The sequence below is a fragment of the Microtus pennsylvanicus genome, chromosome 10 (assembly GCF_037038515.1).
Source record: "Microtus pennsylvanicus isolate mMicPen1 chromosome 10, mMicPen1.hap1, whole genome shotgun sequence".
In the NCBI taxonomy this organism is placed as follows: domain Eukaryota; kingdom Metazoa; phylum Chordata; class Mammalia; order Rodentia; family Cricetidae; genus Microtus; species Microtus pennsylvanicus.
The window spans coordinates 49,102,941-49,130,830 of NC_134588.1; the positions used below are offsets into that span (position 1 = coordinate 49,102,941).

Sequence of the window (27,890 nt, forward strand, 5' to 3'; positions counted from 1 at the left end):
AGTGAAAAAAAAAATTGTGCATAGGTGTTTTGCCTGCATGTATGCCTGTGTACCCGTGTGTGCCTGGTGCCCATGAAAGCCAGAGGAGGGCATTTGATCCCCTGGAATTGGAGTTACAGTCAGTTGCTAGCCACCGTTTGGGTGGCTCCATCCTCTGGAAGAACAATCAGTGCTCGTCAGCTGTTTTAAATAAATATTTTATTGAGTAGGGCTTTTTGAAATGGGGTCTGATATAGCCCAGTCTGGCCTAGAACTCACTATAAAACTGAGGCTAGCTTTGAACTCCTGACTCTTTGACTCCAATCTCCCAAGTGCTAGGATTACAGATATTTGTCACCATGCTTGGCAAATCATTTAAAAATATTCTCTTTATTATTGAAGGGGTGTGGGGGTGGCTGGAGAGTTTGCTCAAATCTTAAAAGTACTTACTGTTCTTGCTGTTCTTATTGTTCCCAGCACTAACATGGTGGCCCACAATAGCTTGTAACTCCAATTTTAGGTAATCTGATACCTTCTGTTGGCATCCTTGAGCTTCTGCAAAAACATGGCTCACATTAACTCCCATAGGCACATGTGTACACATACATATAAATATACATATACCTATAAATAAAATCGTTCTATAAAAGGTTTATTGTGCATAATCACATTTCTGATTGGGCAGGGAAATACTATGGGGGTTATGACTTTTGCAGCAAGGGCGAAAGTATTAATTTTAATAAGGAAAGGAGGAAGTGCTGGGGATGTAGCTCAGTTGGCAGAATGCTTGCCTAGCATGCACTAAGTCTTGGGTCCTATAAACTGTATAAACTAATATATGTGGTGGTACAGTCCTAAAATGGAGGCAGGGGAGTCGGAAGTTCAGGGTCATTCTCTGCTATGTAGTGAGCTGGAGGCCAGCATCCGGCTACATAATACCCTACATAAAAAAAAAAAAAAAAAGATTTGATGGCGCACACCTTTAATCCCAGCACTACGACGCGGGTGGAGTTGCATAAGTAGGTGAATGTTTTTGAGCGTTTGAGGCTAGCGTCATCTACATAGTGAATTTAGATCTGGCAGGGATGCATAGTAAAACCTTGTTTTTTTGTTTTTTGTTTTTCCAGTCAGGATTTCACCATATAACAGCCTTGACTGTCCTGGAACTAGCTTTGTAGAGTAGGCTAACCTTGAAATCACAGAAATTAGCTTGTCTCTATCTCCTGAGTGCCAGGATTGAAGGTGTGGGCCACCACTGACTAGCCTTCTTTTTATTTTTATTATATTTTACTTTTATGAGACTGGGTTTCTCTGTGTAGCTCTAGCTGTCCTGAAATTTGCTCTGTAAACCAGGCTGGCCTCGAACTCAGAGACTGGCCTGCCACTGCCTCCCAAGTGCTGGGATTAAAAGGCATGGGCCACCACTGCCTGGCTAATAAAACCTTGATTATTTTGTTGTTGTTTTTTATTTAAAAAATACGCTGGCGTGGTGGCACACACCTTTAATCCCTGAACTCAAAGGCAGAGACAGGTAGATCTACCTGAGTTGGAGGCCTGCCTGGTTGGTCTACAAAGTGAGTTCCAGGACAGCCAGGGGCTACACAGAGAAACCCTGTCTTGAGAAACAAACAACAAAAAACAGACATGGTAGTGCATACCTTGAGTCCCAGCCCTTGGAAGACTCTGTGAGTTCTAGGCCAGCCTAGTCTACATAGTTAGCTCCAGGCCAGCGAGAGGTACATGGTGAGACCCTATCTCAAAAAGGCAAACTAAATAACAAACAAAAGGAAAAGATGCCAATGCTGTAAGTAAACTGAAGACATGGTAGATGGCTCCGCTCATTCTCACAGACAAAATTTAAACACTATAAAAATGAAAATGTAACTGGAGCCTGGCCTAGTGGCACAGGCCCATTAATCTCTATATGGGAAGGAGGATCCTGAGTTTAAGTCTCAGCCTGTAAAGTAAAAACTCAGAGATCTGCCTTCCTCTGCCTTCGGAGTGCAGGATTAAAGGCGTTCACCACTATGCCCCAAAATATCTGTTTTTGATTCCTAGCCTACTATTGCCCATTAGCAGACGTGCTACTTTGGCGTTCATAACTTCATGTGGGTATAAAGACTTACACCCATTGACACATGCACAAACAGATTTAGATTTGTTTGATAGCCTGTAGTTAGGCTAAGAAGCTGGGTTCAAAGTCATGTCTGAGTGGTGCTTTAGGTACTGTCTCTTACTGTACTGCCCTCGTAGGTTTTTCTGGGCCTTGAATTTCAGGTTATTTTAAAGGACTAGGTGGTCAGAGTCTTGCATCCAGTCACTTCAGCCTTGAGAAGTGAAGAGGGGCTGTGGCTGGAAGCGAAGGCCAGTGCTGAGGTTCCGGGAAGTCTAGTGGGAGGAGCTGGGGGAGGTGGGATCAAGGGACTACCTATCCCAGCATTCCATGAGCTCCTCCCTGCGGAGTTCACGTCACGTGGGCGGGACAGGCGACATTCTGCCGTGGCGGCTGGGGGTTGCAGACCAGCGCTGTGGAGCTGGAGGAACAGTCTTGTTGCCGCTGATCCTGACTATCCCGTGATTTAAAACTTGACTGGAATTTGTAAGTAAGCAAAACGAAATCACAACTTTAACATGTTTTAGAGTCTGAACCGCTATTTTCTCCTCTCAAAAGGTCTTTGAGAAAGGATCCCTCCCCACCCCCACCTCCCTACGGCGCAAACAGAAATCGAGGTAGGTTGGGATGGGTATATAATTTCCGGGAGTGTGCAGAAAGTGTACCTGGAATCTTTCAAGCATAAAACGAAACAAAGTGAGAGTAGATTTTTGGTAGAAACTTCAGATGAGAATTAGAATTACTTTTAAGTTTTGAAATGTAAAGGCGAATTCTTACTGTAAGTGTCCGTTTCTCCTTTCTCTGCATACCAGGGTCCTAGGAGTCATTCTAGTCCTTAAAAGATAGAATATTTGCGTTTTCCACTTACTAATAGTGCTGAAAGGAACAAACTTTGAAGTTTTTTTGTTTTGTTTTTAGTGACAGGGTTTCTCTGTGTAGCCTGGCCTCGAACTCACGGAGAGAGGGATCCGACTGCCTGTGCCTCGCTAGTGCTGGGATTAAAAGGGTGCTCCACCACGGTCCGGCCAACGTTGAAATTTTAATAAGACCTATAATTATTTTGCTTGCTTTTTTATGTACTCAGCTGTGTTACATACCCATTTTAAAAAATTCATCCTTAGCGGAGCGGTGGTAGTGCACGCCTTTAATCCCAGCTCTCGGGAGACCGAGGCAGGCGGATCTCAGTGAGTTCTAGGCCAGCCTGGTCTACAAGAGCTAGTTCCAGGACAGTCTCCAAAGCTACAGAGAAACCCTGTCTCGAAAAACAAAACCAAACAAATTCATTCTCTTTCTTTAAACAAAATCTGTAGTACTCTCTGTATTGTCAGATTTTATGCTTGTTTTTATTGATCCAGAGATGAGTTAACTTTTCTAATTAAATACACCGATTTTGTTTGTGTTCCTGTCTTTTTTTCTCCCCAAGACAGGGTTTCTGTTTGGAGTCCTGACCGCCCTCTTGCCTCTGGAATGCTGGGATTAAAAGCGTGCCTAACCACACCCAAAGTGCCTGTCCTTACATTTTAAAAATAGTTTATTTAAATATATGAAAGGTTTTGTTTTTAATGGCTACCATAGGGTCCCAGAACTACTAGTTTTAAATTTTCTGGGAAGCCTTCTGGATTGGGATAGTTTAAACCAAGCAATGTGACATTTATTATTTTGAGGCGCTTTCTTAAGTAATGTTGTTAATTGATCTAGTGCAGAGTCCACAACTAGATAACCAATTTTGCTGCAGTTGTCATGTGACCTTGGCTAACTCATGTAAGCTTTTTCTTTTTTTAATGAGTTTCCCTCCTAATATAGAGATTACCACACTGAGAGCTTCTGTAATAAACAAATACCCAGAATTTAGATGGTTACTTGAGAAATAGAGTAGGATTTTTTGTTTGTTTTTGGGGGGGTTTCATTTATTTTCTTGAGGTAGGATCTCTGTATTATATAGTCCTGGTTTACCTGAACCCCTCTATTATTAGATCATTTAGCCTTGAATCAGAATCCACCAGACTCTGCCTCCCAGGTGCTGGGATTAGAGTTGTAGCGTGCTTGACTGTGTCTCGATTGTGCTTGGTCGTCCATTTTGTGCAGTGAGACAGGCACTGTCAATAGCATGTCCTGAACAGTGGTTATATACACGGACTTTGGAGTCATGGCTGATCAGACCTCCTGTTCTGTCCAGATTCCATTGCTGGCCCGAGGATCTTAGGACTTTGGCAGATAACGTTGTACTTCTAAGCCTGTTTCCTTATTAGTAAAGTGGGGAGTTGTAGGGTTGTTTAGAATACCAAATGAAATTTAAGTACAAAAGAAAAAACAGCTATTACTAATATTACTAATTGGGTTTCTCTGCTGTATACTAGTATTACAGGAATTATAGTACATGATTTTGGCAATCCAAATAGAAATAAAGTTCACTTGTAATTTAATTATTTCTACAGATCAAATTGTATTGCTTTTCTAAATTATTTTTTAAATTTATTTTGCATCCCAACCACAGTTTCCTCTCCCTTCTCTCCTCCCGTGTCCCCCCATGTATTGCTTTTTAGTTGCTTTGCAACTAAACATGACAAAATCAAGTTTAAAATGTTAGTTTTGTCATTTGAAGGTGTAGATAGCTCTAATAGAGCCGCCAGATTTACTTTATTCTGATGCGCTGGAGAAAAACAGCGGTACTTTATTTAGTGCAGTTTCCGTGTGAAACCTACAGTTTCTGAGCCCCTTTTGTACCTTGGTACTGCTCCGTGCTGCTGCCTCATTTCGCTGGCACACTGCCTTAGCCACCTGGGTGGTGGTATCCCGCTTGTGGTTCAGAATGCCAGCAGCCTGAGGAGAGGACTCAAGTCAGCACAGGAGCCGGCATTCAGGCTCAGGCAGCGGAGGGGATTGCTGATCGGCTCTGTGTTTGTGGATGGCGGGTCATGTCTATAGACAGGAGTTCTCCGAGGGTTGATTGACTTACAACTTCTTTGCATAAAAATTGCAGTCTATGCTTTGTAACTAGGTGGTCCTCTGTTTAACATCTTATAGGGAATAGTAATGCCTCTAGTCACCTTTGGTTTTATTAGTGGTGACTGTGAAAACATAGTTCGTACTCAGGCATGTTACAGATTATCTTTTGAAAATGAACAAGAAACAGTATTTTATAATAAAGGGAGGTAAGTGTTCTTTAAAGATCCTTTAAACTTTACAGGACCTGACTTAGTTAGGATCCCAGTATGCAGGTCAAAAGTCAAATGTGGCCAGTGCTTGCCTATACCTCAGCCTAGCTGCAGGTTCAGTGAGACACCCTGTTTCAAAGGATCATCTGGCAAACCTATTAAATTTTGGCATGCGTTTCCTTAGGTTTTCAGAGATTCAGGGATAATGTGTCTATGAATTTGTAGTTCTGACTAACTCCCATGAAATGCTAATTAATATCAGATAATAAGTTGAATATAGTAAGGAAATGGCTGGGAGGGAAGTGGTGGTTTATCCCAGTATTCCAGAGGCAGAAGCAGGCAGATTGTCTGGGAGTTTGAGGCCAGCCTGGTCTACCCGAGCGAGTTCCAGGGCAGCCAGGACTGTTATATAGGACTGTTAGGCAGAGAAATGGAGTATTAGTGGTGAACTGGGTGCAATGGCACAGCCTGTAATACCAACTGCTCAGGAAGCTGGAGGAGGAAGATTTTAAGTTCAAGGGCAGCCTGAGCAACATGATGACGCCCTGTTTTTAAAGAATAGTTATTGTCTTGATTGATGGTCACTTTGTTGATGTCCAATAGAAGTGGACATTCGGATCTGGTTTATGAAAAGCTTGTTGGAGGGACAGGAGCCAACTTTAAGAATCTCCTAATGCTAACTTAAAACAATGGGAACAGCAAAATGAATGCTGATAGTATGGAATTTAAACCCATAAAGTCTGTATTCCTAAGTCCTTACTGATCTTACTGGGATCTCCAGTTCACTCTGACAATTCAGTGAATAAGCATAGCAGGTAAGAAGGAAGTAGGACGTTGCCATGAAACAAGAAGCACCGTAGTGATGGTTTCATGTAACATTTGCCTGGGTTCTGGCAAGTGAAAGGTAGAGAAGAGTTGGGGTATCTCCTAGGATAATACTAACTGCTAAAGAAAGCGGTAACCTGACAGTGGAGACAGTGTGCAAACCTAGTGCTTAAGGTTTGTATTCGGTAAGACATAGGCATAATATGCATGAGGACATGCTGTTTCTTCAGTTTTGGTTATTCTATGAACTTTTTGCTTTCCAAATCACAACAAACTGTTACACTTATTCAGTTAACAATAAACTGTTAACTTAAACTGACAGACTTCGTCCAACTGACACTATTGCAGACTGTCAAGGTCACAAAAGACAAGGTAAAATTAAACTTACATATAAGAGATGGAGGAGATAAAAACTAAATGTCATATGGGTTCTGTTTTAAACATGAAGATTTTTTTCCAAGTTCTTGGAGAGATTGCTGATAACACCTTTCAGATAATCAGGTCCTTTAACATAAAACTGGTTGCTGGACTTTGTGGGAAACAAGATAGGCCATCCAACAGCAACCTGTATTTATAGAGTTAGCAGCTTAGAGAAGGTGCCAGATAGGATGCAAAACCTTAATTTAGGAAGTTAATCCTATTGTTCACCATGCCTAGTGGGTATTACATGCTAGGAACCACTTAGCAGTTTAGGGAAGATAGTAGGTAGAATATGTGGTGTGGGGTTCCTGGCTTGGAACCTAGAACAGAAAAAGAACATTAATGGGAAAACTGGTAAAGTTTTAATGTGATTTTATTAGTAGACTTATCAATGTTGAGTTTGTTGGTTTTAACAATTTCCCCTTACATAAGATATTGAATGAAGCATGTAAGGAAATGGCATCGTTTCTGAAACTTTTCTGTGAGTTGGTAGTACCAGGTATGGTCTATATAGCTAGTTCCAGGCCAGCCAGAGCTACATAGTGAGACCCTGTCTATGATCCCAGGTATGGGATGGGGGAGAAACAGGAAGATTGCTGGCTACCAGCCTACCTTCCAGGTGAATGAGGGAAGACCCTGTCTCAAAGAATTAATACAGGGCAGGTTGTCTAGTGCACACCTTTAACCACCAGCATTGGGAGGTAGAGGCAGTACAGGCAGATCTGAGTTTGAGGTCCAGCGAGGTTACATAAAGATACTTAAGGATTTAAAAAGCCCGAAGTGAGTAAACAAGCTAGGCGTGGTGGCACACACCTTTAATCCCAGCACTGGAGTGGCAGAGTTCAAGACCAGCCTGGTCTACTGTGCAAGTTCAAGGACAGCCAGGGCTACACAGAGAAACCCTGTCTCAAAAAACAAAACTGAAATAAAACAAAGCAAAAAACAACAGCAAAACAAGTGAGTGAATAATAAACTGTGGATAGAGCATCTGTAATCTTAGTAGTCAGAAGTAAATAATAAACTGTGGATAGAGCATCTGTAATCTTAGTAGTCAGAAGGCTGAGGACGGAGTTCAAGCCTGGTTATAGAAGATTCCATAAAAAAAGTGTATATGGAAGTTGAGGTAAAATTGGGGGTCATGATCTAGTCTCAGTATAGATTTCAGGAACTGATGAGGCTGAGCCACAAGAGGCACCAATTGAGGCCAGGCTGGGCTATTAGGGAGGGAGAATCTCATTAAAACAAAAAATTGAGTCAGTTATGCTGCCTAGTGTCAGATTTCTTAGTAAACTTGGGGATCCTTTGTGCATTGCTCTTATGCTATATGACTCTCCTAAACCAGAAGTGTAAGAGTCATCAAAATATTTAGAAGGAAGTGGGAAGTAGAAAAAGATTTTTTTTGCGCTCAGAAAACTATATTAACAAAAGTATGTATAGTATCCGAACTGCTCCAAGGCATCTAGTTTTTATGTTAAAAACTTCCTACGGGAGTATTGGAGTGTTTCCCCTGTAGTTTAAACTTCTGGTTTTACACCACCTTTCAGTTATCCAGAACACTTGTTTAAACACTTATTGCTGGTTAGTGAAGATAATATTCCCAGTATATTGCAATGATAGGCAGATACTAACAGACGTAGATGCAACTACCTAGTACAAAAAAAGAAACAAGTTTGGCATTAGGTCAAGAAGCTGCACATTAGCTTTAAAAGTTTGGTTGTCAGTGTTTTAAACTGGAACTGCAGATAGAATTTGAGCCATGAGTTTCATCAGGCAGGCCAGAGTAGATGCACCTGTGCCAATAGAAGTCTAAAATAGTTCTGTATGCTTGTTCTCCCTACCCCCATAAGTATGCTTGCAATGTGCATGTGCACACGCAGGCTTGCTTAGATGTGTGCGTACACACACCCGTTTACTTGTAGTTCCTGGAGTGAGAGAGAACATTTGCAGCTGTTTTCTAGCCTGGCATATTTTCCAGTTGTCCACTGTTGTGAAGAGAAACATGTGCTCAGTAGTGAAAGTAAGCCTTATATATAAATCCTTACTAGCCCATCTAAGTTCAGAGCTAGGTGTGGATTATGAAGCTCTTATCGTTGTATTTTGTCTGTAAATTTAGAGAAACTTAGCTGGACGGTGGTGGCCCGTGCTTTTAATTAGCAGGGAGTTCTGAGTTCAAGGCCAGCCTGGTCTACAGAGCAAGTTCCAGGACAGCTAGGACTATACAGAGATACCCTGTCTTTAAAAAAAAAAACAAAAAAAAAACTTGGTGAAACTTTGGTTATACAAAAGGTAGACATAAAATTATAGTTATTTACTAACCTTAGAATAAGCACTGAACCATCTCTCCAGCCCCCCAAAGATTATTTTTTAATTTTATGCATAATATGTACTATCAATGGCAGATTTGGACTGGGATATGATGGCACACACCTTTAATCTCAGTTAATTTGAGATTAACTGGTCTACATGGGGAACTCTAGGTCAATCAGGCTACACAGTGAGACCCTGTCTCAAAAACAAACAAGCAAGCAGACAAATAAGTCAGGTTTAATATTAGAAATGTAGCTCAGTTGATAGTGTTCACCTAGCACAAACAGACTACGGCCTCTATCCCAGAAACGGTGGATATGCCTGTAATCCCACTACTCCTGAAGGCCACGATAGGAAGATCAGGTCAGAGTTGTATTGATTTTGAGGCTAGTCTAAAAACAAAACAAGCAGATTGTGGGTGGTGCTGGAGAGATAACTTAGTGTTAAGAACACTGACTGTTCTAGAGAACCCAGGTTTGAGTCCCAATTCCCATGTAGCAGCTCACATGTCTGTAAACAGCTCTTTGGGATTGATACCCTTTTCTGGCCTCTGAGGGCAAACACCTATACACACAAATTTAAAAATATGTATCTTAAAATACAGGTAGTTATGGGGTTTCATACTGACATTTATAATGAGAATGAAACAAGATCAGAATAGTTAAATTATTAAATTCATGTAAAGCTGTTACTGTTAATTGATGTACACATTTCAGTGGATTTAAATAGAATCTTGTTTGGGGTGTATGTGTCAGGGAGGACAGCCCTAGTTGTACCCCTGTCTGCTTGGAACTTGCAGTCCCAGAGCTTCTGCCTAAGTGCCTGTGTTCTCAAACAAGAAAAACAGATCTGTGTTTGGTACAGTATTTGGGTTATTTGGAAGTTTTTTAAGCTTCAGTTTTGACACACCCTGGGTTTTTTTTTTGTTTTCTGCTGTTTGGTTTTTGGTGTTTTCATATATTTGGTTTTTCTTTTGTTTGAGTTTTTTTGTAACAGCCCTGACTGTCTGTCCTGTCCTGGAACTCACTTTGTAGACCAGGCTGGCCTCAAACTCAGTGTGTGCCACCATACCTAGCTGGCCACTGTGTTTGTGACCAGTCAATTTGTTTGGAAATTAAGCATTGCTAAAAGTCCTGTCACCTGTGGGTGGCTTTTTAAAAAAGCATGTTTGAAAGTCAGTGAGCTTTCAGCTGCAGCACTGATTCCTTTCTGGACTCAGGAAGATTTGTTTTCTAAGATTATTTTCTCTGTATGTATCTTAATTGACATTGGACCTCACATAAGGCAAATTTTTTTGTGTTTTGATTTTTTGACCATATTTCTATGAAGACGTGCTTAGAATTTTGTAAGAAAAACAATATATACTCTCTGTGGGCCTCTTTTTATTTTGGGGGGCAAGGGACTCATTGGGACTTCGTGACTGTCCTGACACTTGGGATCCTCCTGCCTCTGCCTTTGATCACGAGGTAGGTAGGGTCCTCAGTATCCCAGTATTTGACACCTTCTTTGTCTCTGAGCAGGGCCACTGTCTCTTTTCATTAGTGTAGAAGGGTTGTTTTGCCTGTTTCTTTCTTACTGCTGTTGCTGATATTTTAAGTTATAAAATAATGAATGGAGGTACCATAAGCCATGAGAATTTATGATAGAGAATGCCATTGTTCTCCATCTAGTTACAAGAAGAAAAAAATACTAGTTTTTCATGCTTTTGAAACCATTTAAGTAGAAGGTTTATTTAGAAATGTGTGTATTCATATTTTTTTTCTTGTACCTTTTTTTGTAACTCAGCATTTTTAATTTCATCTGTGTTCGTATGTCCATTCTATGTTAGGACTGCAGTTTATTCGTCCGTCTTATTTGTGGACATTTAGCTTTTAGTTTACTGTTACCCTGGGCTACCATGGAGGTTTCCTTTCTGGCTCTGATAGCATCTATGAGGGTTTGTCATGAGTGTATTCCTAAAGTGGTTATATGAGTTTACATTCCTTCCATTAGTGTAGGGATTAGCTGTCCTTTAGGTTTCGCTTACTTTCCCTAAGACTGGCAAGATGGCGCAGGGGTAGAGGTGCTTGTCATCAAGCCTGATGAGAATCTTCATGGAACTCACATCCCGGTCCTCTGACCTCCGCGTGTATGTGGAGGCACGTCCATGCTTGTACACATACACAACAAATAAATCACAAAATCCAGCTCTTGTGCTGCTTATGCTTTAGTGACAAAACAGCCGCAGCGAAGTTGATTATCGCCAGATATTGGTGTTTTCTCATGCCCTTTTAGTGCTACAAAGATTAGCATGTGAAGGGTGAAGTATTAACGAGGAAGGCTGAGATTCTCGGATTAACATGAATGGCGTGGCATTGGTCCTGAGGCTTTTAAGCAAATAGTGGTAGTGAAGTTGTCAATATTGGGGTCAGGTGTTTCCACGAGCATTTCTTGGCCTCTCTTCATTCCTAATCTGTAATTGTAAGTATAAAGAATGAATGAAGAGACTGGTGATGGGCAGTGCTTGGAAATTTGGACCCCCTTTGGATTCTTGCTTAGTACTCTGAAGGACCAGGGTGACTTGTCTGAACAGGTAACAGTGATGTTCTTATTCATGAATACTTGAGGAACGATGTTTGTTTGACATTGAAGTTGGAGGGATGAAGGTTGAGGAAAGGGTAGAGTTACTCTGAGCTCTGGAACCTTCAGGGCTTTTTCTTGATTTGTGAGCATGGAAAAGTGGTTTTGCTTAGATAGAGTACCTAGAGCCCCGTCAGTTTTATTAGTCTCCCCTTTTTTTGGCCAGTTTCTTGGATATGAAATAGTTATTTTATTGTGTTTCTGTGTTTTGCTCTAAAAATCTAGAGTTCTCTTATCTTTTAAATGGTGGATTATATAACTTCTCTTTCATTGCTTTTGTTTAACGAGCTTCAAGGTTATGGGGGGTTTGTTTATTATCTGTCTGTATTATAACTAGATACCTTGTTAAGAGGGCCGTTGTACACAGGTCAATGCAATCTGTTATTCCTGGTTTCACTCCCAAATATTTCCTTAAAAATATTTCCAGAAACTGAGGACCTGAATTGGCAGACTGGTACCTAGTTACTGCATATATGCTGACTCTTGTCTCCTGTCAGAATGTGTCCCTGCTTTTCACTTTGTTGTAAAATACTCTAGTCTCTCAGAGAACGGCTTGGACTGGTAGGGCCAATAGGACCCTTGTTTTTTGAGACCTGTTATATTGTTTTCAGTGTCCCTAGTCTCACATGATTGAGCCTTGGGATTTATAAAAACTACTGGAGGATGGCAGGACACATATTTTAATTTGATAAACTGGCACTTCCTAGGAAGCCATCTTGATCCATGTGTCCCTTTTCCCTCCCTTGTGCTCCATTCAGGGTCATGAGTGTAGCTCGGGTCTGTTGCTCATGCAGTGTTTCGTGTAATCTCAAACTGACTGTGTGTTAACCTGTACAAAAAGATTCTACTTTCTCCACCGATGCCTTTTTCAGCTTTCAAATGAGTTTTTAATTTTTTTTATGGTTAGCTGCTTAGGACTATTATCTAATACTTTAAGATTTTTCATGGTTAGCTTGAAGCCTTTGATGGAAAGGCTGTCATAGTGACTGGTACCCACATGTTATAGGAATACCTATTTCATGGAAATGATATATGAATATTTTAGTCTCAAAATGTAAAAGATGGAGCAAAAAACAAAATGTAGTCCGGCAGACAGGCCACATTAATCTTCATATAAATTCTAAACGATTCAGAACCCATCCCGTGCCCAGAAGAGTAACTTCCAAATAGGTAGGATGGGTTTGACCTAAGTTAAGTTATGGGGAAACCCGTGAGGCTGTTGTCATCTACCTTGACTGATGTAAAGAATTTTTGACTGATGCAAGTAATTCTCAAATGCATGCTTCTAACATTGTGAGCAACTGCAAAGCCCATATGAGTCGTCTGAAGTTTTATCATTTGCAGGTATGTGGCGCATTCCCAGACATTCTGCAAGCGCAACGTCGTTAGCTACTTCTCTGTGACTGGGTCCAGATAACGGTCCTTTCAAGACTGACTTCATTGGATCCTCTGAAGAGGACGCCACCAGGCTTTCCTGACCCTGCTACATCACTGTAGAGAGCCATCGGGCAGGAGTGCCAGCATCAACAGGAGACTCACTGGCTCCGTCAACGCCTCTGTTTCACCAGGCTTAATCATCTTACCAGCAGAGCAGAGTACCTTCGTGTGATACCATCACCAGCTGATACTGCTGCGGAACAGTTCAGGCTAGAGGTCTGGCTTTCCTTAAGACGCTGGAATTTGAAGGAGCTATTCTGTGAACTGTGCTGCTAGTAAGTGACTGATAGTGTTCTAGACTGGACTGGTCTCTGAGTACAGAGAAAACTAGACCACAAGATCTTGAAGAACTGCATTGAGGTGCAAGCCAGATTTGACACTCAAGTGTTGTTGAACTGAGAAGTTGCTAAAGGAACTGTAACAGGACTGATTGTCGCTTACTGCCTTTCTCTCTCTGTCCTTGTTGCCTTTTGCTGTTACATTGCTTGTGTTGTCTTTCTAAGCCCAGATGTTCTCCGATAATTCACACTGCCCCGATTGTGGGCAACAGTGGTTCCCTAGTTTAGAACTAGGGCATTGGTTATACCAAACTGAACTTGTTGAAAATGAATGTTACCAAGTGTTCTTAGACCGTATTAACAGAGCTGATTATTGCCCTGAATGTTATCCTGACAATCCTGCCAATAGAAGCCTTGTTCTGCCTTGGTCTTTCCCACTTGAGTGGGCACCTCAAAATCTCACCAGGTGGACCTTTGAGAAAGCTTGCCATCCATTTCTTCTGGGTCCTCCACTGGTTAGAAAAAAGATACATGACTCGAGAGTAGCTGGTTTTAATCCTGCATTACAGTTAATCTTGTCCAGAACAGACAAAACCTTAAACAAAAAACTTGGCCAAAGCAAGTGACTTCTGTAACGGAATCATGAAGACTCTCCAGGCTTTGCGTCCATAGCCTAGGGGAGATGAAGAGTTAGCTGTTTTTCTGTCTCTTTTTCTTCATAATTTTTTTTTAAGGTGCTGGGGATTGAATCTGGGTGCCCTCGTGCATGCTAGGCTAGTACGCTTCCCCTGAGTTTAACCTGAGGCCCCCTTTCTGAATCTGACTCAGACTGTCACTACTTTGTCAGTTGCTTAACTTTCTGGGTCTACTTCTGTGACCTATGACCTATGCATTTTATTTCTCTCTCTTTCTCTCTCTTTTTATAGCATAAACTTAGTCAGTATTGCAGACTATTTACCTGGAGTCAAACTAACCTATAGTCCAGACAAATGCTTTAGAACTAGATTGCCCTTCCTAAGTATTAATGAAATAATGTCTGGAGGGGAGGCCCATGCTGTATGCCTCATTAACTGTTTTTCTAACAGTAGCTTTTCTGAAAACACATTCTTGTAGCTGGATTCTAGATTATTCTAGTAAATTTTAATACACTACATTGTTCTAAATTTTTCCTTTTATACATTGGTCAGTAGTGAGAGAGATGTGTGTGTATATATAAAATTTTTTCATATATCTATATATAAAACCATTTTATCCTCAGCGTAAGTGTTACAGTATTGATAACTGGTCCTTCACAGTCTATTTGTCAATACCTACGTAGGTTACAAAAAAGGGTTAAGAATGTTACCAGTTTACACTCAGTTGTCTCTATATAACCAAAGACTCTACTGTCTTGTGGTGACTGAATCTACGTCCTCCCATGGAAATGGAAAAATAACCTGTGCTGTGAAGTGTATAACAATGATAAAACTTGACTCCATACAGTTTAAGAGTAGTCTAGTGGATGCTTTTTCTTAGACATGAGAATGTTCGCTGAGCATTGGCCACATTCTGGGGTTTCTCCTGTTCATGGAAATCATGGAATCAGATTTGGAGTTAAGCAACTTAGAAAAAGCTCCTGGGAACATCTAAGAAGCCACTGAACAATTTTTAAATCCTACTTAAGATTCTAGGTGATCCAGTGCTTCAGTTGCAGCAGAAATGTTATCAAGGACCCGGGTTCTTCTCTTTCCTCCCCTGGGGTCCTTATGGTTGCCTTGTGTTCTCATAGTTGTTTTTAAATGGGTTCAGTATGGTTTGTTGTGCCAGACAGCAGGGGCACATGTCTTTCTTTCTTACAAGTCTTAATTTGGAAATAAAATCTTTCTGAAATGTCTCAGCAGATTTTTCTTTTTTAAAAAAATATCTCATTATCAGGTACTGGTTCACACACTAGTCTGAAAAGAACTTGGCCGAGGATTGGCCTTGTCCTGAAACGGCACACTGCCTCCACTGATCAAACTGATCTTTTAAGGGAGACGTGGAAAAACGAATAGCTGATGATGTACAACAAATCTTGCTTTCCACATGTTGTGAAACCTGGCTTTGTTTGTCTCTAAAGATTGTATTCTAGTGAGCCACTCTTGTGTCTGCCCGTGTCCATCATGGGGGGGGGTCTCTCCTGGTCAGGCATTAACTTGCGGTGAGGCACTCCCTCATTGTTGATCCTCACGCTCTTCCCAAGACATCCTTTGTAGAGGCTCCTATTCCCTCTTCATTTCTTTAGTTAAGAATACCTATGCCTCAAAGACGTGTGCTAAGATTCTATGTGTCTGCGATTTAAACATTAGCAAAACAGAAACAAAATTTTTGCTTTAACCAACTTTTGAACTAGTAGTATCAACATGAAGAATTTATACTATTGAATTTTCGTATCAAGGAGTAACTGGAAATACTTTCAAATTAAAATTTTCTCAGTGTGTAAGCTACTGTGAATAGTCTGTGGACCATACATTGAGACCTGCACCAGTACATTCATAGTATGTACTTGGCTTAGAAGGGAGCCTGGCTCTAACTGTCCGCCCTTCTTCTGGAGAGGCAGTTTCTGTCTCTCTCTCTTCTCCTCCCCCCTTCTCCCTTCCTCCCCTTACCCCCCTTCATAACCCACTAAATAAACTCTATACCAAAAAAAAAAAAGGATCCTGGCGAGTTCTCAGTACTGCAAGTATAAGTTAAGCCAGCAGCAACTCTGGGTGGTAACATTGGGCCAGAGAAAGGACTCTAGTCACTTTGCCTCCACATGTAACTTAAAATACCCAGTGTATATTAAGCTCCCAGAAATTAATATAATGTAGAAGAGCTAAAACTAGACAGAGAAGGAAATTTTGGAAGTCTTGTAGCTTAGGTTTTTGGAATATTTTTTAGAATATTTTTAAAATGTTATAAATTAGGACATTTACAGTAAATATAATAATTTTACTAAAATACTGATTAATTTGACTAAATTCTAATGATTAAAATCAAAGTGATCTGAGATACTCAGGTTGTGCATGCTAGTCTTTTTGTAGTTTGGAAGAGTTGATTAAAGCATACATAATGATAACATTTTTAAACTGACCATCATAACTTCCCATAATTTTCTGGCAGATTTGGGAATATAAGTATTGGGGTGGACTGGAAGAAAAATACAGTCACCTCTTAAGGGGAGGTGGGTGACTGAGGTTATCGTCTTCAAGTTCCAAGGAAGAGAACCTCAGCCAAACAAATAATCCAATCTAAGTCTGGCATGCAAAGAACATGGCAGTCTGCACGCCATGGCCATCTGAAAAGCGGTGAGCCACCTCTTACGTCTCTGGTCTCCTTCTTTACCCTGAACTTCCAATGGCTCTTTGGTGATACAGCTTGAAAGCTGCTTTTTGAGACAGGATCATACCAGTTTGGGGACCAGTCTGGCCTCCAAACACAGAGGTCAGCCTGCCTGTGTCTCTAGAGCTGGGATTACAGGCATGCACCACCAAGTCCACCAAAACTGCTTTTTATGAGGGAAAAATAATAGCTTTTCAGCTTCTGGGTTTATATTCTACTTCTGCTAAATGGCCTTGGGCTAGTTTCTTCCCGTGGGAGCGTGATAGGACCTGCGGCATACTGTTACCCGCTTAATCAAGCACTTGACAAAAAATATTTAGGACAATGAAGCAGAACTAGAGAAAAGGACAAAATCGTAGTAACAAGTAGAACCAGTTAGGACTTGATGCTTGAATTATCAAAACCTTAAATCTCATTGATCTTGGGACATTATGAGCAGGAGTTGTGAGTCACATGGTCTTGGGTTTGAAGGTTGAGAGGCCAGGGGGACAAATGACCCAAGGTGGATATAAAGTCTTTTGTATCTTAACTGGTAGATAGCAGGATGATTTACATCAGTGTTACCAGAGACTTTCTATAGCATTGAAATAGGTATTTTGAAAAATGTTATGGATCTGAGCTAGTCATGGTGGTGCAGGCCTTTAATCCAAGCAAATTTCTATGCGTTTAAGGCCAGCTTGGTCTACATACATAGCTCCAAGCCCGCCAACCACCTTGTGTCAGGGATGGGGAAGTGTTGAACCTGCAGATTTACTCAGACTATATATACTAGAGTCCCGATTCAAAGCTAGATCCACTGGACCAGCGTCGGACCTTTGCAATGTTTAAGCCATTTTTAGGGTCTTACTTAAAACACTGTATGTCATAGGCAGGCCACCTCACTTCAGACCCAGCTTTACCTTTAGTCATGTGTGCTTGAGTGAGGTTCTTGACCCCTATCTTCGTTTGGAAAGTAATAAGAATGCTAGAAGAGTTTCTACTTTATGCCTCGTTGCAAGAATTTGAGTTACTAATACATGTTTGGCTGCCTGGCACCAAAAAGGCACTTTTTAAATGTTAATGGTCACAGTTAGATATGCTGTGTTCTTGGATGGCAAATCATTTATGTCCAAGATACCTGTTCTTTTTGTTCTGAGAGCCTAAAATGGGATAGTTTACTGAAAGCGAAATGTTTAAACATGCTGGACCCTGCTGCTGTGTGTTTGTCATGATGTCCTTCGTGTCTAAATCCCTGTTCCGGATGGTCCTTTGCTCTATTTACTCTGAACTTTAGTCCCGCCTCCTCCTCTTTGCTTCCCGATACCTGGCCCTTCCCTTTTGTTCTGTCTTCTCCAGATCTCCATCTTTCCTTGTTTTCCCTGGGTCTCGTTGGCCACACCTGAGACTTGCAGGATGAGAAGGATGAGCTAGGTGCTGCTGCCCTGCCCAACCCTGAGTTTTCTCCAAATGCAGCTTTTCCTGTCCTGTCTTTCCAGCTTGTTATAAAATGGGCGGGAGGCCGCGGTTGAAGCTCCCTGTGCGCTCCTGGTTATCATTATAGGCCCTGACAGGTACTTCTTGTACAGAGGCAAATACATTTTGTTACCCTTTTTTTCTTTTCACTTTTTCCTTGTGGTATGTGTGGGAGTGTGTGCAGCGTGTGAGTTTGTGTGTTTGCACCCGTGCATGCGGACGTGGGGGCTGCCAGCTGTTTTCCTCTGTCAGGCTGACCAGCATTCTTCCCAAATGCACCAAACCTTGGAGATTCGAACTCAGGTCCGCGTGTCTGTACAGCAGATGTTCTTGCCCAGTACAGCACCTCCCTGACCCATTATTTGTTTTTTGGTTGGTTGTTGGCTTTTTTTGGTTTCTTGTTTGTCTTGGTTTTTCGAGACAGGGCTTCTCTGTATAGCCTGGCTGTCCTGGAACTTGCTCTGTAGACCAGGCTGGTCTCTAACTCAGAGGTCCACCTTCCTCTGCCTGCTCAGTGCTGGGATTAAAGGCGTGTACCACCACTGCCTGACCCATTATTCATTTTTTAAAAGTTACTTATTATCTTAAACATAGAGAAGACTGTAGGACATAACAAATATTTGCACCCTGATATAAAAGACATTGACATTTTGCCACACTGGCCAGAAAAATGTAAGCTACCCTTTAGTCTCCATGAGTGGAAAATAAATCCTAGAACTTTGACCAGTTCTGAGCCCTAGAGAAGACAAAGCAGAAAATGAGTTACTATGGGACACTGAAAACCAACATTTCACAGTTGAACTTGGAAGAGATTCACTAAAAGTAAATGTGTCATTTGAGACACATTCCTATGCTTTGTGGGAAAGATAACCATCAAATACCTTTTTTTTTTTTTTTGGTTTTTTTTTCGAGACAGGGTTTCTCTGTGGCTTTGGAGCCTGTCCTGGAACTAGCTCTTGTAGACCAGGCTGGTCTCGAACTCACAGAGATCCGCCTGCCTCTGCCTCCCAAGTGCTGGGATTAAAGGCGTGCGCCACCACCGCCCGGCCTCAAATACCTTTTTTGAAACAGCTGAGGATCAGTTTTTCTGGTTACAGAAGTCAAGTCGTTAGCAATACATTTTTCATCACTGTGAGGCATGGCCTCACTTTTGTTTTTTTGACAAGGTCTGTTCCGTAGCTCAGGCTGGTCCGGAACTTGCCATATCGCATAGGTGATCTCAAACTCATGGTCCTCCTAGCCCCGCCTCCCAAGTGCTGGGATTACTGGCTCACCACAGTACCCAGCTTCTGTGCTTTCCTTGTAAGGTTCCAAATGAAGTCTCTTCCTAATATGGATTAGTCACTGCTCAAAAGATTTGCCTGGTTCTAAAACAGCGGCCTCCAGATGGCTCAGATATCAGACCATGTGACTGTGAGTTGAGGTAAAAACATGTTTGTCCCCTGGTTCTGAGGGAATGCTGCTTCAACCCTGTACAGAGGTGAAGGCTTCCAAAGGGTTTGAGAGCAGCTGCCGGGTTGACTGACGTGTGCTGGCGGGCGGAGAAGTATATGTTGAGCGTCTGGGGAGAACGCTGTGGTGGTTCCTTTGCCATTGCTTTGTACTACACTGTAGCTAGATGAAACATTTTAGGACATCCTATTTGTCATAACGTTAAGAATAAAAGGCACACAGTTAAGTACGCAGGCTTTAAGTTTTACGACAAACAACACATGGTCACTCCTGTTTCCCTTGGGCTGTTTTCCAGTCCGTCCATCTTCCTCCAGCAACCACGAGCTGGTTTTTCTTTCACTGTAGATTTTAATCATTTGCCTAATGTAGAATTTCCCGTAAATGGGATCATTTGACATGTTTTTGCTCTAAGTTTTTAATGTGTTGATAATTAAATCCAGAGCCTTGCACATGCTATACAAGTCTACCACTGAGCTCCACCTACATCCTTAACAAATATTCTTTTTGATTTTTCATTTATCAATAATATACTAGAAAACTCTCCTGTCTGTTATAGACTGGGCGAGGTAGGAGATGCCTCTTATCCCAGTACTCGGCAGGAGGATTGCTGCAAGGTTAGGACTAGCTTGGGCTATATAGCAAGTTCTAGGCCTGCTAGGCCTCTGTAGAGACACGCTCTCTCAAACAACCACCAAAGAGGGAGATATGCTAAGGGCTAGGGATGTAGCTCAGTGGTAGAAAGACTTGCTCAGCATGTATGAGACCCTGTGCTCACACGCACGCGCACACACACACACACACACACACACACACACACACACACACACACGCTGAAGTGTCTAAGAGCTTGGAGAAAGAAAGCAGAGAAGGCATCTTTAAATTTGAGACACTCCTAAACATTCAGAGCAGCAGAGAGAGGGACCTGTTCCTAGGTGTCCATTCTCTCCAGTTGTAGACCACATGCATTCATTTTCTTAAAGAATGTTTCCCGTTTGTGTGTTTGTGCCCAGTTACGTCATGCACTGTGTAAGCGGAGGTTGCAGCTGGAGGGTAACCCATGGAAGGAGGTTTTCTCTTACTACATAGGCTGCCATTCAATCTTAGGTTGTCTGTTCTGTTTTGTATTTTATTTACAATGTTGGGGATTAAACCTTGGGTCTTGTGCCTATCCCTAGATCTTGGTTATCAAGTTTTGGAGGCGAATGTTTTGGCCTGCCCGAACTGTCTCACTCGTCATAAAATTTTAGATATGCTTTTGAAGCACTATATAGAGTTTTCTTGCACACTGAATACTACAATAGTGTGGTTGAGTTGGAATGTTGAGTACTGTGGAAACATGCCGAGAAGCTAGCTTTTTTGTGCATCTCATGGGCTGTCAGAAGTGTGACCTTACTAGGCTCTAATGGAGATTAAGTAACTTACCGAACGAATTATATTCAGCAGTAAAACTGGACTTTACGATGAATTGACTTACCTGGCCTAAAACTGGCTCCTGACTTTGTTCCTTTTGAGTAAGGTTTGTACTTGTCTTCTCCGAACACCACAAGAACATGGGATGAACGGTTCTGTGTCTCCATAAGATGGCAGATGTGTGCTTGCTGCGGCTGCAGGCAGTTTGTAGCTTGCAAGCATCACCTGAGCACTTACCCTAAGCGAGCACTTCTGATCTGAATGACGCCAGAGAAAAACATGGGCCGGAGACCGCCAGCACGAGAAACTCAGGGACTGCCTCTGGCTCTACAGCTGTTTGTAGGATTTTGTGCTTTAATTCAAAGTATTCTCTTTAAGATTCTGGTCCCTTGGTCCCCTTCTACATACACTCTTGGAAATATATGAGAGCGTTTTAGAAACTGGTGGCATCTGTAAGAGAAACCTAGTCTGCAGAGTTTTCCTCTCTGCAGTCTGGGGTTGGGATATGATGCTTCCGAACAACACAAGAGCAAAGAGACTTTATTCAGAGTTGAAATTGCTGTTTTGTATTTGAATAGATGAAGTCATTTAACTGTTCATTTGTTTTTCATTTTATTTTAGTCACTGTATATATTCCTTGGTTCTTGCTTCCTTGGGAAGCATGAGTCTGTTGGAACTTGGGACAAGAAGAAAACAAGATATCTCTACAACAAAACCCAGACACTAAAAAGAGGTCCCAAACTCTGGAGAGCCAGGACAGAAACATGGCCGACAGTGGCTGCCGGGGCCCTGTGGAAGGTGAGACTAGTCCTCACAGCACAGAGTATGAGCAGTAGGAAACAGGGGCTGTGCTGAGAATGTCTCCGATGACCAAGACCTCGAGTTCTGAAGTAGAAAGTTATAATCCAGTGGGTTAGTTTCTTACCTTTTTTATATTTACTGATTTTTACGTAATATCAAATCTAATTATAACATAAGAAAGATTAAATGTAGATTCCAGTAATAGGGGATGTTTTTAAAACAAAATGCTATGCATCTTTTAAAAAGATGGTAGACTCATCTTTAGAATTCTATTTATTAAAAAAACCTGTGATTTGTAGGGGTTCTTTCAAATAATAAAGTCTTCATCCTGCTTCTCTGTGTGTGTGTGTGGCACAGAATACATAAGTGTGAAATAGCTTCTCCATAAGAAAGAGGTCATGAACTTTTTTATTGTTATATATGCATGAGTGCATGTGAGGTCAGAGGACAGTGCAGGAGCTGCTCCCCGACCATACAGGTCTCCAGGATGAAACCTGAGTTGTGTGTGTGTGTGTGTGTGTGTGTGTGTGTGTGTGTGTGTGTGTGTGTAATTGCAGACCTTGCTAGAATACAAAACTGTGGGTGAAATATTTAAAATAAAACATTTTTTTATCTCACTAGACTCTCAAAAGGATTTGGAAAACGAACCCTCAGTCAACTCTCAAGCACAGGGCAACACAGTCTCACCGAGTGACCCTGAAGAAACCCAGACTCCACCTCCTGCCTCTGATCTCAAGAGCGACCCTCATGAGGTGGGGGCCAAAGGTAAAGAGCATGCAGACACAGGTGACAGATCAGAGAGTTCAGAGGAGACTACTTCAGACAAGCGTCCGATGGATAAAGCAGAACCCAAGAGCAACCTGAGCTCTCAGGACACAGAGCAGGGGCACCGCCCCCCCTTGGAACACCTGGATGGAGAGGCCCTGCATCTGGATCCTCACTGCTCTCAAAGCAGCGAGGCGGGAAGAGGAGATGCCCAGCTGGGGGGCAGTTCTGCAGCTGCCCCCAAGGGAGCAGGGGACAGATGGGAAGCTGCTCAGGAGCCACTTGCTGCAGACTCCACCGATGCCCAGAGTTCTGCTTATCCCAGTGCAGGCTCAGGGAGCCAGGACCACCTGAGGAGGCGACTGCCTGTGCCAGGTGAGAGACCTTCTGAGCTGCTGTCACCCTGCCTGTGTTTCCCTGGGATGGTGGAGGACCTGGAGTGAGGTTTCCAGCCTCCTATGCCAGCTCAGTCACTGTATTTACTGGCTGCCTGTATGTTTCCATTTTCTTTAGCTTCTTGTATGTGCATCTGTGTGTGAGTGTGTGTATCAGTGTCTATGTGTGTGTATGTGTGTCTATGTGTGAGTGTGTATGTATATCAGTGTCTGTCTGTGTATGTGTATCTGTGTGTGAGTGTGTGTATCAGTGTCTATGTGTGTGTATGTGTATCTATGTGTGAGTGTATCAGTGCCTATGTGTGCGTGAATGTGTCTGTGTGTGTCTCTGTGTATAAGTGTCTCTGTGTGTGTGTGTGAATGTGTCTGTGTGTATGTGCAGGAACCAACTCCTGCAAACTGTCCTCTGACCTTCCCATGCCCTCACCCGTGTTGTGGAATAATCTTATCGTACATTGTGAAGATGCTCACTCTGCTTGGTTTAATAAAGAGCTGAGCGGCTAATAACTAGGAAGATTTCCAGGCACAGAGGACACTGGGAAGAGGAGGGTGGAGACACTAGCAGACATGGAGGTATAGAATATGTGCTATAGAAATAGACAAGAGTGAAAGAGTGAAAGAGATATTTCAGAAGAGAAAGAGAACATCAGGGTTTTCTTGTTTTGTTTTACTTTTTGTGTGTGTGTGTGTGTGTGTGTGTGTGTGTGTGTGTGTGTGTGTGTAGCCAGTCTTTCTCTGTCCCATCAGCCAGATTCTAAATCGTGGCACAGAGACTTCTTTTTTTTTTTTTCTTGTTTTTTTTCTTTTGTTTTTCGAGACAGGGTTTCTCTGTAGCTTTAGAGCCTGTCCTTGAACTAGCTCTTGTAGACCAGGCTGGTCTAGAACTCACAAGATCTGCCTGCCTCTGCCTCCTGAGTGCTGGGATTGCTGAGACTTATTCTTAATTTTGAAAGCTCGGCCAGCCAATAGCTTCGGCTTGTTTTTAGCTAGCTCTTATAACTTAACCCATTTCTATTAATCTGTGTGCTGCCCGAGACTCGATTGCCTCATCTACACACTGTCCATCCTACTTTCCAGCTTCCTCCACATCTCCTGCATCTCTCTGCTTGGAAATCTTGCCTAGTTGTTGACTGCTCAGCTCTTTATTAAACCAAGCAGAGTGAGCATCTTCACAATGTACAATAAGATAATCCCACAACGTGCGTGCGTGCGTATTTGTGCAGGTGAGAGGAAGTTTGCAGGAACTGGTTCCCTCCTTTCACCACGTGGGTCTCAGGGTTCAAGCCTGAGTTGTCAGCCTGGCAACAAAAGGACGTTTTTAGATGTATAAAAGCAGGACAGTATAATGAGCCTCAAGAATTTAACATCCATCTTGGACTGTTGCAACACAATCCTGATCTTGTTGCCTGCCATGGCAGGGGATGTAGCTAAGTGGTAGACATTTGCCTAGCACAGAAAGGCCCTGGAGCCAATCCTACCACTCTAGAGGAAACAAAAAGTTCATGAGACAGCTGGGGAAATGCGAATGACCTGTACTTGGCGATATTAAGAAATTATTCCTTTTTCTAAGAATCCTTTTCTCCTTAGAGATGTATATCCTAGTGTTCTGTCTAAAATCCTGAGATGTCTAGAACTTGCTTCAGTAAAATGATGGGAGGGAAGGGGAAAGTGAGGGAATGCAGGAAAAAAGTACACCTTGTTGTTGAGACAGTCGATCTCTGTGATGCAGGCTGGCTTTGAACTTATGACCCTCTTGCTTCAGCCTCCCAAGGGCTAGGATTACAGTAGGGTATGTGCCATCACCCTGGCTTAAGAGGATATACTTAGAACAGCTTTTATTATTATTATTATAAAGTATTACTTTAGCATTTACAATTGCTTTATATCAGTATTTGCTATTAGCTTTATTAGTGTGGACAACTTGTTTTACCCTTGGTAGGAGCTCAGAGAATTAATGTTTAGGAAAAATGCCTTATAAATCATGAAAGGAAAAAATTGTGTGTGTGTGTGTGTGTGTGTGTGTGTGTGTGTGTGTGTGTGTGTGTGTATAATTGCAGACCTTGTTAGAGTATAAAACTGTGGGTGAAATATTTAAAATAAACATTTTTTTATCTCACTAGACTCTCAAAAGGATTTGGAAAACGAACCCTCAGTCAACTCTCAAGCACAGGGCAACACAGTCTCACCGAGTGACCCTGAAGAAACCCAGACTCCACCTCCTGCCTCTGATCTCAAGAGCGACCCTCATGAGGTGGGGGCCAAAGGTCAAGAGCATGCAGACACAGGTGACAGATCAGAGAGTTCAGAGGAGACTACTTCAGACAAGCGTCCGATGGATAAAGCAGAACCCAAGAGCAACCTGAGCTCTCAGGACACAGAGCAGGGGCACCGCCCCCCCTCGGAACACCTGGATGGAGAGGCCCTGCATCTGGATCCTCACTGCTCTCAAAGCAGCGAGGCGGGAAGAGGAGATGCCCAGCTGGGGGGCAGTTCTGCAGTTGCCCCCAAGGGAGCAGGGGACAGACGGGAAGCTGCTCAGGAGCCACTTGCTGCAGACTCCACCGATGCCCAGAGTTCTGCTTATCCCAGTGCAGGCTCAGGGAGCCAGGACCACCTGAGGAGGCGACTGCCTGTGCCAGGTGAGAGACCTTCTGAGCTGCTGTCACCCTGCCTGTGTTTCCCTGGGATGGTGGAGGACCTGGAGTGAGGTTTCCAGCCTCCTATGCCAGCTCAGTCACTGTATTTACTGGCTGCCTGTATGTTTCCATTTTCTTTAGCTTCTTGTATGTGCATCTGTGTGTGAGTGTGTGTATCAGTGTCTATGTGTGTGTATGTGTGTCTATGTGTGAGTGTGTGTATCAGTGTCTGTGTATGTGTATATTCATGTGTGTTCAGGCATCACAGTGTACTTCATTGATGTCAAAGGACAAGTTGCGTAAATCTATTCAGCTTTTCTGGAATCTGAACTTCGGTTATGAGGCATGTTACTGTTACCCGCTGAGCCATCTCTCTCTCTCTCTCTCTCTCTCTCTCTCTCTCTGGTTGATTTGTATTTTGGAGTTTGTTGTGGAACTGTCTCTTGTAGACCAGGCTGGCCTCGAACTCACAGAGATCCGCCTGCCTTCGCCTCCCAAGTGCTGGGATTAAAGGTGTGTGCCACCACAGCCCAGCTCCACTGAGATATCTTGATAGCCCACAAATTGCCTGCAAGTATGTCTGTGTATCATGTGCATGGCAGGTACTCAAGGTAGTCAGGAGCGGATGTCAGTTCCCCTGAAACTGGAATTAGAGATGGTGTGCGCCGCCATGCAGATATTGGGAACTGAACTCAGGACCTCTGGAAGAGCAGCAAGTGCTCTTAATCACTGAGCCATTTCTCCAGCCCCACCAACTGCATTTTAAAATATTTTTATTTGCTGTTTATATTAATGCAATATAATAAAAAAGAAACACAACTTAAGAAACCTTCTATTTCTTATGATGCTATTTAATTTATTATTTTCAATTGAAAATTTTCAATTTTCTTGTCCTTTGTAAAACAAAATATCGTGTAAATCAACAGGCAAATGTGTATAAATCAACACGAATACACACATGTTGATGCTTGGTTGGTGTTTGTTGTTGCTCTTGTTTTGAGATAGTATCCCATTCTATAGCCCAAGCTGACCTCAGACTCATAGTGGTCCTCCTGCCTCAGCCTTCTGGGATCCAGGATTGCAGCATGCACAGCCTACTCACCGAAGAGACTAGTCTGAAATGCCCACATTCTAGTAGTGTTCATCAAGGACTTGGCGGTTCTAGTGCAGATCCCCATACCTAGTACATCTCATGCATTCCCATCAGAATATCTGGACCGAAGCACTTAGCTCATGCATGTCTTTCTTTGTGTTTCTCTGGCATCCAACACATAGGTACAACTTTATGAATAGTTTTTGATTGAGAAAATGAATGAATGAATGAACGAACAAATGATGAATGCAATTGGTTGGACAATTGGTTATCTACAATTACAATTTCACCATTGTAGAGGTTCACTGTGGGTAGGGAAATAAAACTGTGGTTTGAATGTAGTGTGTGTGTTGGCGGAGGGGAGAACTAATTGGCAATTTTGGCTTCATAAAAGGAAAAATTGCAAAGTATAGGAATCCTGTCATGTAATTGGGCTAGAGGTAAAAGACACTACCCACTTTTATGGTGTACTGTCTACAAACAACATTCCTTCTCACCCTAGAGGATGGAAGTCCTGAAGAAGAGACGCAGTCAGTGAGGGAAAAGGAAGAGGCTGCACAGGAAAGACTGAGGAAGACAGACAGCAGGAGTCTCTGGAGCTATGGTGAGAACAAACCTAATTCTGCTACATTCACAGATCCTCAGAGAAAATGCCTAGGAAGCTCTTTCATTTCATTTTAACTTTAATTATATATATATGTTTGGTAAATTCAATAAAATAGAGCAATAAAGTTGTAAAGTTTTTCCTCCAGGGCTACTGTTTGATATTTTGTTTAACAAATAGACATTCTCACAGTTAGAAAACCTGCTGCTTCTCCCCGACCCCTAATGGGGGACTGAATTAGGGTCTTGTGCATGCTCGCCAAACACCGAACGACTGAGCTACCTCGCTAGTGGCTGAAAACACTATCTAGAAGACAAGAAACTGAAGCTGCCTTTTGCTTTGTTTTGCTTTGTTGAGGCAGGGCTTTGCCAGGTAGTCCTGACTCGGGTTCATGCAGCCCAGGACTCTTCAGACACATGGTGGTATTCCTGCCTCAGCCTCCAGAAGCTGCCTCTCCAATCAGAGGCTGCTGCTGACTCAGATCGCACACTCAAGTTGTTTGCTTTCCCTTTTGAGACAGAGTCTCCGTGTGTAGGGCAGGCGTCACAGTCCGTCCTCCCAGGTGCCGAGATGTGGTGTGCCACCCTGTCTGGGTCATTTGGGGCTGCAGAATGCTCTGCTCTGGCCAGTGTGGACTTTAGAGAGTGGGAGAAAGTTCTCAGGACTGCCTTTCAAAGGCTTCCTTGATGGCAGCAAAGTATATGAACGACTTTGACATGGATGGTGTATCTTCAAGAGATTAAAGACTTTGTGTTTTATTTCTTTCTGTGTAGACCATACTAGCCTCAAATTCATGACGATCCTCCT

At 42.5% G+C, this 27,890-nt stretch overlaps 2 protein-coding genes across 6 annotated transcripts in view; both read left to right on the forward strand.

The window, feature by feature from the left end:
- LOC142858701 (torsin-1A-interacting protein 2-like) overlaps window positions 1–27,890 on the forward strand; it is a 34,769-nt gene that overhangs the window by 3,332 nt on the left and 3,547 nt on the right. Inside the window, exons 1-7 of one of the 5 annotated variants that reach the window (XM_075988301.1) lie at window positions 2,464–2,578; window positions 2,651–2,709; window positions 12,763–13,130; window positions 21,411–21,587; window positions 22,212–22,730; window positions 24,871–25,389; window positions 26,982–27,083. In XM_075988301.1, coding sequence (XP_075844416.1) covers window positions 21,554–21,587; window positions 22,212–22,730; window positions 24,871–25,389; window positions 26,982–27,083 — 1,174 coding nt within the window. In that variant the 5' untranslated portion in view covers window positions 2,464–2,578; window positions 2,651–2,709; window positions 12,763–13,130; window positions 21,411–21,553. Of the gene's footprint in view, window positions 1–2,459; window positions 2,579–2,650; window positions 2,710–12,762; window positions 13,131–21,410; window positions 21,588–22,211; window positions 22,731–24,870; window positions 25,390–26,981; window positions 27,084–27,890 lie in introns of those variants that run through there. The other 4 variants (XM_075988300.1, XM_075988302.1, XM_075988303.1 and 1 more) reach the window with 4 other exon arrangements.
- LOC142858704 (torsin-1A-interacting protein 2) lies at window positions 13,215–15,006 on the forward strand. Its single transcript, XM_075988311.1, has one exon. The coding sequence runs from the start codon at window positions 13,364–13,366 to the stop codon at window positions 13,757–13,759; it is 396 nt and encodes a 131-aa protein (XP_075844426.1). The 5' UTR covers window positions 13,215–13,363; the 3' UTR covers window positions 13,760–15,006.